General features: G+C 45.3%; 1 protein-coding gene across 1 annotated transcript in view; it reads left to right on the top strand.

Annotated features, from left to right (window-relative positions):
* Ankrd13c (ankyrin repeat domain 13C) overlaps window positions 1-11,482 on the top strand; it is a 64,975-nt gene extending 53,493 nt beyond the window's left edge. Inside the window, exons 9-14 of the mRNA XM_023718281.1 lie at window positions 426-557; window positions 761-922; window positions 2,492-2,571; window positions 4,305-4,403; window positions 7,381-7,481; window positions 9,914-11,482. Of these exons, the coding sequence (XP_023574049.1) occupies window positions 426-557; window positions 761-922; window positions 2,492-2,571; window positions 4,305-4,403; window positions 7,381-7,481; window positions 9,914-10,044 (705 nt within the window). The 3' untranslated portion in view covers window positions 10,045-11,482. The remainder of the gene's footprint in view (window positions 1-425; window positions 558-760; window positions 923-2,491; window positions 2,572-4,304; window positions 4,404-7,380; window positions 7,482-9,913) is intronic.
* The last annotated feature ends 1,010 nt before the right edge of the window (window positions 11,483-12,492 follow it).

Below are 12,492 nucleotides of genomic sequence, written 5' to 3'. Positions count from 1 at the left end.
AAAGGAACCCCCCCCCCCAAAAAAAAAAGGAAAAGAAAAGCAAGCAGGCAAAACCTCCTTAAGGCACTTTGTCTCAGGTCTGTCACCACTATTTTAATCTTTTTAAGATTGCTTTATGGACTGCCTGGCTCTGGAGTAGGTAACTTTCAGGCTGTTACACGTCTGTAACAGGGTAAGGATAGTGTCATTCATGTGTCCACTTTTATAGACTCATAATTAGTTATAATTCTGACATTAGAGAAGATACCAGGTATATGAACTCTAAAGTTTTGTTTTTTGAATAAGTAGCACTTCACATTATTAAGAATACCCCTTTTGTCTTTTGAAATCAATTATAGTATTGTAAGTATTACTATTTGCATATGTAGCAAATTCTAATAACTTAAAACCTAGACTCTGAAATGTAACTTTCCTGCCCTCCATAGGAATCAGAGATGGAAACAGAAGAAGAGGTTGACATTCTAATGAGCAGTGATATTTACTCTGCGACTTTATCAACCAAATCAATTTCTTTCACGCGTGCCCAAACTGGATGGCTTTTTCGAGAAGATAAAACAGTATGTGCTAATCTTTTATACATTGGAAGTGTATAGTGTTATGTATTTTAACCTAGTAGAATACGTGAAGTAATCTAGTAATTCAGGTGGTAAAGGAATATTTATTTCACCTGCATATTACATGTTTGTGGAGACAGTCATCTCAAGACTTTAAAAAATCAAATACAAGCTTAGTTATCTTGGGATGTTTGATTTTGTTTTAGGAAAGAGTAGGAAACTTTTTGGCAGACTTTTACCTGGTGAATGGACTTGTTTTAGAGTCAAGGAAGAGAAGAGAGCATCTCAGTGAAGAAGATATCCTTCGAAATAAGGCCATGATGGAGAGTTTGAGCAAGGGCGGAAACCTCATGGAGCAGAATTTTGAGGTATGGGTTTTACTTCTCCTTGATCACTGCCTTTCGGAGAGGGCAGATGGACTTTAGTCTCCTGGAATTTGAGAACTTCACATAGATCCACTCGTGAGTTTGGTTCCTGTGTTCTGGCTTTTGTTTTTCTATGTCATTACTAGGAGTAAGAAAAGGAGCAAATGGCTCTTGGTGCTTCATGTGGATCTGTGCTTGGTCACGTGGGCTGCAGTCCTCCGTAAGCCTGAACCCACTGTGAAGTTTTATTTCATGTTCCAGGTCTTCAGTGTCACAGCACCTGTTGCTGTAAAGGTCTAGCTGGAGACCCTTTCTGTTTTCTTTTTGCTCTTTAACTGCTGTCTGGGAACTTCCAAGGGTCACTGGGCCTCTTTATTTTTTCCACACACTAAGCCTTTTACCTGTGTTTTCTTGAACGTAGCTGTGAAGTAGATGAACACAGACCTATTTTGTATGTATTTACGTTAACATAAAAGCAAATGATTTGCCCACGTTCACACAGTCAGTGGGTTGCAGAGCTAAGCCTCCACTCGGGTCCTGTGCCCTAAAAGGCTGATTGTAACAGCTCTAGCAGACGGCCTCGCTGCAGCAGCCTGTGCGCACTGTTCAGGCTCTGCCCCTCCTTCAAGAGTGCCTTTATGTCACTCTTCATCTGGTTGTCTGCGTCGCGCCTTTACTTAGCGCTTCTGTTCCACAGCCGGTCCTGGGAGCTTTTCCTGACAGTTTAATTTCTCCTGCTCTTCCGTGGTGCTTATTTATTCTGTGGGAATCCAAATTCGTATTTCACAGAAACAGGCCCAAAGGCCCAGACAGCTGTATGTTGAGCATATTGATTTCCATTTTGAACGTTCTTCCCTGGTTGAAGTAAATCAATTGGTGTTTTCACTTTTATTTCTTCTTGGTTTTAAATCTTTACATACATATTATGTATGGGTTTTTTTTTTTTTAATCTTTTTGAGACAGGATCTCACTATTCAGGTCAGGCTGGCTTTGAGCTCACTTAGCCCAGGCTGGTCTCGGACTGGCAGCAGTCCTCGTGCCTCAGCCTCCCTGGTGCTGGGATTATGGGGGTGTGCCTCCACTCCCAGTTTTGAAATTTCTGCTGAATTTTCATCTCCGTGTTGTTTTCTTTCCAACTGATCTGTGAGTCCCTGGAAGCCAGAGCCCTTACGCTCTTGTGGCTCCCTTGCGTATCCGCTGCCTCCAGGAACAGCGCGGGAGATTGGAGCTCCAAGGGGTGTGTGCTGCTGCTTTGACATGTGTGTTCTTTCTGGGATGTAGAAAAGGAAAACAGCGGTATTCCTGTTGCAGCTTTAGTCTGCCGGACTGTCTTGGAAGGAAAAATTTTTTTTTGTTGAACAGCTGAAGTTGATTGTTGTTTAACCGGTTTGCTGTGTTTTTTTCTTCTCATCTTTGTCCTCTCCTTGCCCCTGTTCCCATGGGTCCTCCTAGGAGTCTTCCTACATTCCACCTTTGAGCAGGTCGCCCTCTCTCTGCTGACTGTGTGCTTTAATTTTACAATTACAAACCCTTGACAGTGTCTCTGTCCCCCGCCCCACTTGTGTTCCGCAGCCAGTGCGCAGACAGTCCCTGACGCCCCCTCCTCAGAACACTATCACCTGGGAAGAGTACATATCTGCGGAGAACGGAAAGTAGGTGTCCTCCCTGCTTCCTTTCGCTTTTAGTTTATGTCTTCAATGTTTTTAAAAAATAATTCGTTAGAACATCATCTGTGATTATTTATGTACAGTAGCTTATTTTAGAGATAACTATTAGAATTTTTTTTCTGAAGCATTGTTTTTACCTTTTAAAAATATGAAGTATGTGATGAGTGCTATCTTGGTTACTCTTCTCTCATTGCTAGGACAAAATGCTCACCACCCAAGATTAAAGAAGGGAAGGTATATTTAGCTCAAGGTTAATGGAGGTTTCAGTCCATACTTGGCTGGATCCAGGGCAGAGTGGCACAGGGCAGCAGTTCATGGTGGCAGAAAACAGCAAAGACCAAAGGGAGGAGCAGCACCTTGAGCAGCAGGCCAGCCTCTCTCCCTCCCTCATACTGCACTCAGGCTGCCTGCCCCTGGGGTGGGTCGAGCACTCACACCCATGATCCCAGCCTTGGATCATGAATTAATCACAGATTCCGGAAGCCTACTCCATGACTGCATGAGGCTTTGGGGGACAACTAGACACAACCATAACAAGTGCTGAGGCTTCCAGAGTGTGGGCCCTTCTGGACAGGTTCCGGACCCTCGTTCTTCGCTCTCCTGTTCTCAGGTGTAGGAGCTGGCACTGTAGAGGGTCTGTCTCCTCCCAGGTGCCCTGTTGGCAGCCTGGGCCTCTCCTCCTCGTGGTGAGCGCATTGGTCCTGCCGTGTGACTGGCGCAGCCTGGAGCCCGCAGCTTGTGTGCAGTGTGTGCTTTCTCAAGTGAAAGAATATGGGTGACGGGGGTAGGGTTAGCTTTGAACAGATGAGTTAGTGAAAGTGTCCCCTCTGGCCAGTCCATTTCCTTTTGGTAGAGAATAAAAAAGGGTCCAACCCCATGCTTAGGAAGAAGTTGTCATTGTTTTACTATTTTTTCCTGCGGAGTTTTTGGGTCCAGCTTCTGCACAGCATTTCTGTCCCGTGGCCATGAGCATAGCTGATACCATTGCACAACACGGTCCAGCTATCTGTGGATGGGAGAGTGCGGCAGCCACCAGTGTCCTCAGGGTGTCCCTGTGTTTTTATCCTTGTGAGGAAACCACCACAGATGCAGCCAGCCTGCTTCCCCGCCTGGCTTTATTCTGTATTCTTAAGCCCCTCGGTGTCTGTTCAGCCAGCCTCCAGTGTCCAGCGCTCAGCCTAGCAGAACCCAGGTTCTGTTTTACAGCATGGGGTATAAGTCAGAACACAACAAAAACGGGTTAGACTTTTAATTGCATCATAGTTTTGTCTTTTGATAATACTAAGACAATAAAGGATACAGAATCAAGTGATTTTAAGGACTTTTCTTTTTGAAGACTGGGTCTTGCTGTGTAATTTAGGCTGGGCTCAGACTTACTGAGAGCCTCCTGCTGTAGCCTCCTCTAAGTGTTGAGATTACAAGTGTGTATCACTGCATCCAGCTGAATGATACGTTTAAAGCCTGTTTTCCTGTTGATTTTTTGATTTCTCAAAATAGGAATTAGTAGAACTCAGATGCATAGTCAGCAGGATGAGCAGTGCTGTGGTCTGATCATTTTTTTGAACTTACAGTCTGAACCTTTTGTTCCTTTTTTTGCTTATACATTTTCTGTTCCCGTTTAGCATAATGGTATTTCTCTAGTTGGTAGGAAAGACTGATCTGTTGATTGTTCTATGAAGCAAATTTCTCTTTGTTTTTGTTGTGTGCTTTCATTTTAGAGCTCCTCACCTGGGTAGAGAACTAGTGTGCAAAGAGAGTAAGAAAACGTTCAAAGCCACCATCGCCATGAGCCAGGAATTTCCCCTGGGAATTGAGTCGTAAGTGTGCCTTAGCCGCGCACGCCTGGGGAAGGCGCTATGACAGCCAAAGGCTGGAAGCGCTTGCCCGAGTGGTGCCGTGGAGTGCTCTGCTGGGTGCGCATCCCTGCCGCCGGCGAAGCGCTGTTTCCTCCGGACACACCAAACGGTTTTGAAACATTTTCAAACTCATACATGAGTACATGCTTGTAAGAGACTCTAAAGCATAGATGTTTTATAGATAAAACTGGTAATTTTCTTTTACATGTTTACAGCAAATGATCTACTAATGTTTTTTTGCCTTTTTATAAAAATGAGAAATTTCTTTTTTTAAAAGTAAGTGTATTGTGGAGTTTTTATGGCAACTGCATTTTTTTAACCCTCCTTTTCCCTCTGGAGTTACAGCACTGGTGTAATCATTCAGCTTTCCATCCCCTTCCTGGGAAGTGTTTAATAGCTATTTTTAGTTCATCGCTATTATAAACAGTACTGGAGGGAATGTCTTTGAAATTATCCTTTCAGACTGGTATCATCCATTGCTGCTTTTTTTTTAAAATCCATTTGGGGAAATGGATAGAATGGGGAGATGGCTAGCCAGAGCGGGCTCTTATCAGTCATTCATTTGTTTTTCCGGTAATTGAACCCAGAGCCTTGCACTGACCTTCATCTCCACCTGTGTTAGTTTTCATCCTGAGACAAGATCTTGCCCAGTCGACCAGGCTGGCATCCAGCTTGTAATTCCTCTGCCCAAGCCCTGTAGTGGGTGGTAGAGGCATGCACCACAGCACCTGTAGACCTGGCCCCTCTAGAACTCCAGCGCTGCCGCCTCCACCATGGGACGGCCATGGAGTTGGTGAATCTTAATACACTACAAAAGGAAAGCAAGCGGAAACCTAAAACCTTACTGTTTTTCTCTAGGAAGAAAGTAAGACCTAGGTTTTTCCAAAAGTTCGTGTGCGCAGCGTAGACTTGCTTGTTCCCAAGCTTTAGAGAGGAGGCTAGAGAATTCTGCACACCTAAAAGATGAGGTCAGCAAGGTCAGCTTGGGAAACAGGACTGGGCTGAGGTTGTCACGCATACCTCTGTGTGTTCACCTGGGCTTGGAGCCAGGACACGCCGTGATTGCTACTTTTGTGTTTTGCTTCCTGCTACAGAAGTACACAGGGCAGTCTCTTACTATGACACCAGTTTAAGAGTAATTCCAATTTCACACGTGTTAGGTGAAAAAAAGTGAGCGTCTTAGTATTTACAACTATAGCACTTGTAATCACTCTTCTCAAAAAACAGCAAAATAACAAAAGTCAGCTTGGTGTGGTGCTAAGGGCTTGAAATCCCAGCTACTTAGGAGGCTGAGGCAGAAGGATTGCAAGTTCTTGCCCAGCCTGGGTTTCTTAGTTAGAATCTGTCTCAAAATTTAAAAAAAAAGTTCAAAGTGGAGCGAGGTTGTAGCTCAGTGGTAGAGCGTTTGGCCAGCAGACCAGGTTCAAGGTCTGGTACCACTGAAAATGAAAATCTAGGAACAAACACAGAAGCACAAAAAAAGAAGCCACCACCACATGAAGAGCCAAGAAGACTGACCGGTTGGTCAGTGAACACACAAAGTTTCTGTAATTACTATGGAAGAACATAAAGAAAGGAAATCAGTAATTTAACCACTGTGAGACGCACTGAGGGACAGCAAAATGAGCTGAAAAGCTGGCAGAGCTGTGGAACACACAGCGCACTAACAGCGCCATGCCCAACACACACATTCGGAGCAGCAGGCATGGCTGAATGTTAAACCCTGGCAGTCTGTGATGTGGGTGAGAACACACGAAAGGACTCAGAGGAAACGACACAGCGAAGATGTTGTGATATGAGACTAGACTCATTGGTGCTCTCCGCAATGTAACTGAAATGGTATTCAACATAGGAGAAAAAGTTTTCTTTAAGGAACAACTGAATCTATAGGATAACACTGGGTTCTAAAAAAATGCATAGAGAATAGTCAGTAACTAAAGTTAGCCTGATGTGTGTATTGGGTTTCAGTTTTTTGTTTTTTTTTTTTAATTATTTTTATTTGTGTGTGTGTGTGTGTGTGTGTGTGTGTGTGTGGCCAGCTCAGCCCACCAGGGGGCGGGGCTGGCTGGCATGTGGTGCTGGGGGATTGAACCGGTCCCTGCGCTTTGCTAAGCTTGTTCTAAGTAGGTGCTTTAGACCACTGAGCCATCTCACCAGCCCCCTGGGTTTCAGTTGTTAATAAATCTAGAGGCATTTAGCAGGAAAGGTTCCCTGTAGACTCTTCCCTTAAAAAAAAAAAAAAAAAAAAGGTAAAGTGAGCTTGATAATGTATTTTAAAGTATTTTTTACATACAATAAAATCAAAGCAAATATCGTAAGGTCAGCATATCTAGGTAAGATGTCACAAACTGAAGATCTCTCTCAAAAACAAGAATTTAACAGGTGCTATAGTATATCAAGCGTAGGCCTTCGTGGAACGCGAAATGCCACCACTCTGGTGAAATTGACCCAAGTAGGTGGAGAAGTTGTAGCCTAATATCTGGTAATAACGGAACATGAAGGGGCACACATGAAATACTAGTTTAGAGAAGGTGATAAATACAGCCTGAAATTCACGTGAGCCGGATTTCCTGTGAAAGATCGGAAAAAGAAGCCAGAGTGCGTAAGCACCTCATTTCTCCACACGGACGGTGCTCGGCAGTGCCGGCGGCCACCCCCAGGAGTCCAGTGAACGCACTGAGGACCTTGTCGGAGCTGGCACGCCTCCATCTCTGAAGAAGAGGGCTCTAACGATGACTGGGCGGTTGTGCTACCGTCAGGCGCAGCCACGCGCCTTGCCCTCCTTCCCGAGAAGGGTACCAGAAGCACACTCAGGAAGTTGCTCTTTTCTCAACCTGAAAGTCTTGAAGCTGGCACTACTAAGCTTGCAGTCTAAAGCTCGAGAACACATATAAACCAGTTTGAACATAAAAATAATTTTTCTTCTTCCATCTTTCAGATTATTGAATGTTTTAGAAGTAATAGCTCCCTTCAAGCACTTTAACAAGCTTAGAGAATTTGTGCAGATGAAGCTTCCTCCAGGCTTTCCTGTAAAATTAGGTAAGAAAACCATTTGGGTGTAGAGTTACGTCTGTTAGGAATGCAGAGTGAGATGAGCAGCGCGTTGTACAGCTCGACGGGTCACCTAGCTGCTCACATGCTATACCTTCCTCGAGAGCTTGGGTCCTTGGGTTTTGACGTATGTGTAAAGCGTTTTCTGATGCTGCCTGGTGGGGAGCAGAAGGTGCAGCCGGACTAGTGGGGCAGCGCGGTGGCACTGCTCACGAGGAGCCCGCAGGCAGGGTGCGGAGACGCGGCGGGCACCGCTGAAGCGCAGGCGATCATCGACGCCCTGACTTAGTCTCGATGCTTGCACTTAATTTCATGCCCAGCATTCATCTTTGGAAACTGTAGCCTTGCCTTTTTGTGATTAGTTATCCTTGTAACATACTGGAAAACTAGAAGGAAGAGCCAAATAAGAGGTATTTTAGGGTGTGGGTTATGAGCGGGCCGTGTGCCCGCCGGGTGGCGCCCGGGCCGGGGGAGGGTGACAGGACCAGGTTCTCGCAGCGCGGCCCTCCGTGATGGTGGCCATAGGATCTGCCTTGCTGCACTGCATGCTAAGCACATGCAGACACAGCTCGTGGGCGTTAGGTGCCGTGCTTTACTCTTGATGATTTGTGCGAATTAAACCTGACCTGCAGTTTCCAGACTTGGACATAAAACATTGTTTTGCATTAAAACCAATTGGGTAAATGACTGAAAAGGTCGTGAAGAAGGCTGTGCTGCAGAAAGCCCTGTGGCCCTGGGTCACTCTGCAGTGCCTAGGTGCGGCTCTGGGCCAGAAGGGCTGGGCGGGCGCGTGCTTCCAGCAGGGCTCGTGGTTGGATTCTCCATCTGGCCTGGGTAGAGGGCGACTGGAACCTGAGGACTGCCATCCGCCCCTCCTGCGGGCCTCATTGCAAGTTCCAAACTCAGACCGGATGCCACAGAACCAGAGTTTTGTACAAGAACTGATTTGCTGGTGGGAGGAGACACCTCTGGCCCTTCATAGGCAGTTGCCAGGTGCGGACCACCTCACCGCTGTCTGATAATTTATCCGTTTTTAGCTGCCTTGTAAAAAAAAAAAAAAAAACCCTGTTCCTGGGTTGGCCTCATCTTGCTTGGCTTCTGTTCCTAAATTCAGAAAGTGGAGAGAAGCTGGGGGATGCGTAGGAGGCCTGGGGCACTTAAAAAGCCCAGGCATGCTGTGCTCTCCGCAGCCTTGGTTTCTCCAGCAGTCCGCAGCTTCCTGGCGCCCTGTTGCATGAGCCAGCGAGCTGAGACTCTGTGTCCTTCTACCCCGCGGCCGCTCCTCCCCGTGCCTTCTGCCCACCCATCTGCAGAGGCCTGGGCACCTGAGGGCCCCCCTCCCTTGGACCGCATTGCCCCGCGTGCATTCCAGTCTCCACATGGAGGCTTTCCCTTTTCCCCAGATGGCCCCAGCACGGGACCCACCATTCTTGCGGAGTGGACTTTCTAGGTCACAGTCACTGTGACTGCCGCCTTTGCTGGTCAGCCTCTCCCTCCCGTGTGAACTGTGGACTCACTCATGGCTTTGCTGCTCGGGAGACTTCGGTCACAGCTGATTTGGGAGAAGGAAAGCTGGGGAACTAGACGGAGGGAGTGGGTGGGCAGGCAGCGACCCCGGACTGGTCCCCAGCTCTTTAGTTTCCCAGGGCAGAGCCCGCCTGCACCTGAGTGCAGTGAGGGCTGGTCTCCGCTGTGCCTCCCACAGCGCCAGGGGGCTACTTGTCCTAATGTTGAGGTGTGAGGTGTGCTTGCTGATTTTTGTTATTTTGTGTTTACTGTAGTTTTTTGTTTTACTTATTTTTTCTTCTTGGCACAAGAATCTTTTTTGTAAGTTGAGGGGGAAAGAAAAGGCCCCTAAAGGTGCAAGTTGATGTTTGTAAGTTTTTGCACTAAGCAGACTTTTTTTTTTTTTTTTTTAGGTAGACTTTTGAGTTCATTTTTATAACTATTTTATAGATGGAATCCTGGAGTCTTCTACATAGAGATGACGTGTAGAAATCTGAGCCCAGGCTCTTCGCAGCACTTCATACAGAAACACAGCTGAGTAGAGGCTGAATGTATTTATCCCACATATTTAGTGGATTAGTTTTAGTGTTCTGAAAGAATAACAATATATTTTGCATGAGTTAGTAAAAATGAAAATAAATCAGCGTAAAGTGGTGAATGTGTTGTAAGTGATAGAAAGATGCCAAACGTTCCAGCATAGTGTAGCCAGCGTGGCCCAGAGGTGGGCCTCGGCCTTCTGCGCTGCCTCCTCCTGCTTCTTCTCCTCCTCTACTTCCTCCTGCTCCTCCTACTCTGTGTGTTCCTTCATGTATAGATAAGGTTTATTTCCAGTCTAGGGAGTCCCACCCTCTCTGCTAATGTCTGTGGTCTTCAGACGTGGCTGCTCAGTGTCCCCTCTGATCGTCTCTCTCCAGATATTCCCGTGTTTCCCACCATCACGGCCACTGTGACTTTTCAGGAGTTTCGGTATGACGAGTTCGATGGCTCCATCTTTACCATACCTGAAGACTACAAGGAAGACCCAAGCCGCTTTCCTGACCTTTAACTGAGGAGAAAAATGCTGTTTCCTAATCAGAGGACGCAGAGACCTGAAAAGCAATTCCAAACCAGAGGGACAGATGCTGTCAGTGGACAGGGGGGCGTCAGGCATTGAACTCAGACCTCAGGAACAGCGAGAAAGACCCGGGCCTCTGAGAAGCAGTGCAGCCAGGTTCCCATCGTGCCATTTTTGGTCTTTTTAGAATCTAAGTGTAATAGTTGACACCTTACTGATCCCATGACCTTCGTATGTAAAGCAGCTATCAGTGCTGATTTGTTTTTAAAAATTTTCACACTTGTTGAAATATATATGCATATAAATATATCTGTATCTATATCTAACACTCCTGGACCATTAACATAAAGTAAATGTCTTAAGAGATATGAAACCCTTTTAAACTTGTCACCTTATATTCAAGGTGACATTTATAAATACTCCTTGGAGCTTTGTTTTCATAAAATGTAAACTATGTAACATTATGTATAGTTGAGTAATTTGAATGTGTGTTCAGTACAATGAACTAGAAGGAATGCAGCTTTCTGTAGACGAATGAACCAAATGGTAACCGATAGGCGATTGCATTGGTGTGTTGCAATACATTTCCGAGGGAGCTCACTGCAGGGAATAAGGTACCTCCTTTAGCACCTTAGTGCAATTCATTGTGGTGCTATTTGTTTTTACCTGAATAATTTCTTCAATGGGAAATGTTTGGTACTAATCTTCCTTTCATAGAACCTCTATTTTTTTTTTTTTCTAAACTTGCATTTAAGAGTCCTTGTTATGTTCATAGGGTATGGCATGCTTAGATTGTCCTCTTCCAAATCTCAGCACTTTAAACCAATTCCAAATTTTTGAACTTGCTTCCCAATAATTAGTGCATATGTCTATTTTATTTTTAAGCGGAATGTGGGTACATTCTTGTCAGTTTAAAAAATAAAACCAACCCATGTATTTTGGATAGCCCTATATTTAACACGTTTACTAGGGGGCGTAATTCGTCTCACGCCGGGTGCCTTGAACCACCGGTAGTACATGCATGGCTTTCCCCTTGAGTGGCTTTTGGCCAGTTTCATTAGTAGAAAGAACAACAAAAGTGATGAGGTCCACCTGTAGTACCAGTGGTACAAGCCGCCCCATGGGACGGTCCTGTGTCACTGCTGGTGGCTCAAGCCTGTGGGACGTGTTACTGCTTTCTGAGGAAGACACATTTTGTCATCACAGTGGATTTGTTACAAGCTAAAGTCCAAATGCATAGACAAGATTGGTGATTCCTACTAGTATTTTTCAGCCACAGGAAAATACTGATTTTATTTGTTTCCAAAGTGTAAAATCATGTATTACTTATTTTTGCACTTAAAATTTTGGTATTTATTTCAAGCTGGTTTGACGGTCCATGAACGAAAATAAATTAGGGAGAATAATGTATAACAGGCACAAAGTGTTGTGTTGTCCAGTTTGCTACTGTCAAGGTTTTAAGAGTGACCAGTATTTCACACTCCTTCCAGAAACCTAGAGAATCTGAAATGAGTTGAGACCTTTATTGAAGAGATGGTGTTTAAGAATCCAAAGTATCAGCCCTAACATTTTATAATAAACGCCTTTCTCATCACTGTGTGTGTGTGTGTGTGTGTGTGTGTGTGTGTGTGTGTGTGCGTGCTCGTGCGCACTCTACACAGCCCAGTCCGTTGTGGGGCTCCATCGTGGTAACTGCTCAGGCTCAAGGTCAGTCGTGCGGCCCTTTCCCTCCGTCCCATCGCCTGGTGTATCTGCCTGCTTCACATCACTTTTTATTTTGCTCATTATTTATATGTTGAGTTTCTCATATAAGCAAAAGCAGTAATAAATATCTTTAAAGCTGCATCTTCCATACTGGTACATACATTGCATAGGTTGGTGTCTTTGGTTTTGTGGTGCTGGGGAATTGAACCTAGGGCCTTGGCACTGAGCTACAGCCCCAGCCCTTTTTTGATTTTGAATTTTGAGATAGGGTTGCCCAGGCTGGTCCTGCCTTAGCCTCTCAGAGTGCAGGGATTATGGGTGTGTTACCACCTGAGTATTTTACAATAAAGAAAAGTAATCGTTGAAAAATCAAAGAGGTGGCCACTTATGTGGGCCTCTTGAAATTTGAGGGAAGAACTGATGATGACTCAGCTGGTTTTGAGCAGCTGTTCACTAGTTTTTAAGGCAGGCTTTAGATGAAGGGCGCTGGGTTATGAGGTCTGAGGCGAGTGGCAGTGAGCACCATGCTTTCGGATGCCACCCCTGGTGCAGTTTCCAGGATACAACCGTTCAGCTCTTCTTCAGTGCAGCCAACTCTGAAGAGAGTGAAGGCGATTCAGCTTGAGTATCAGTTTCCTAGCATTTTACTGGGGCTTACTGGAGACAGGCAACTACTGGATTTTTGCCCTTGGATTTTGGTTTTAAAGCTTACCTTTTCCTTTAAAGAATAGTAGA

This window comes from Octodon degus, unplaced genomic scaffold (genome assembly GCF_000260255.1).
Source record: "Octodon degus isolate 3935 unplaced genomic scaffold, OctDeg1.0 scaffold00057, whole genome shotgun sequence".
NCBI classification, from domain to species: domain Eukaryota; kingdom Metazoa; phylum Chordata; class Mammalia; order Rodentia; family Octodontidae; genus Octodon; species Octodon degus.
Note: the sequence above shows the minus strand (reverse complement) of the source record. Positions and strands in the feature narration are given on the sequence as shown.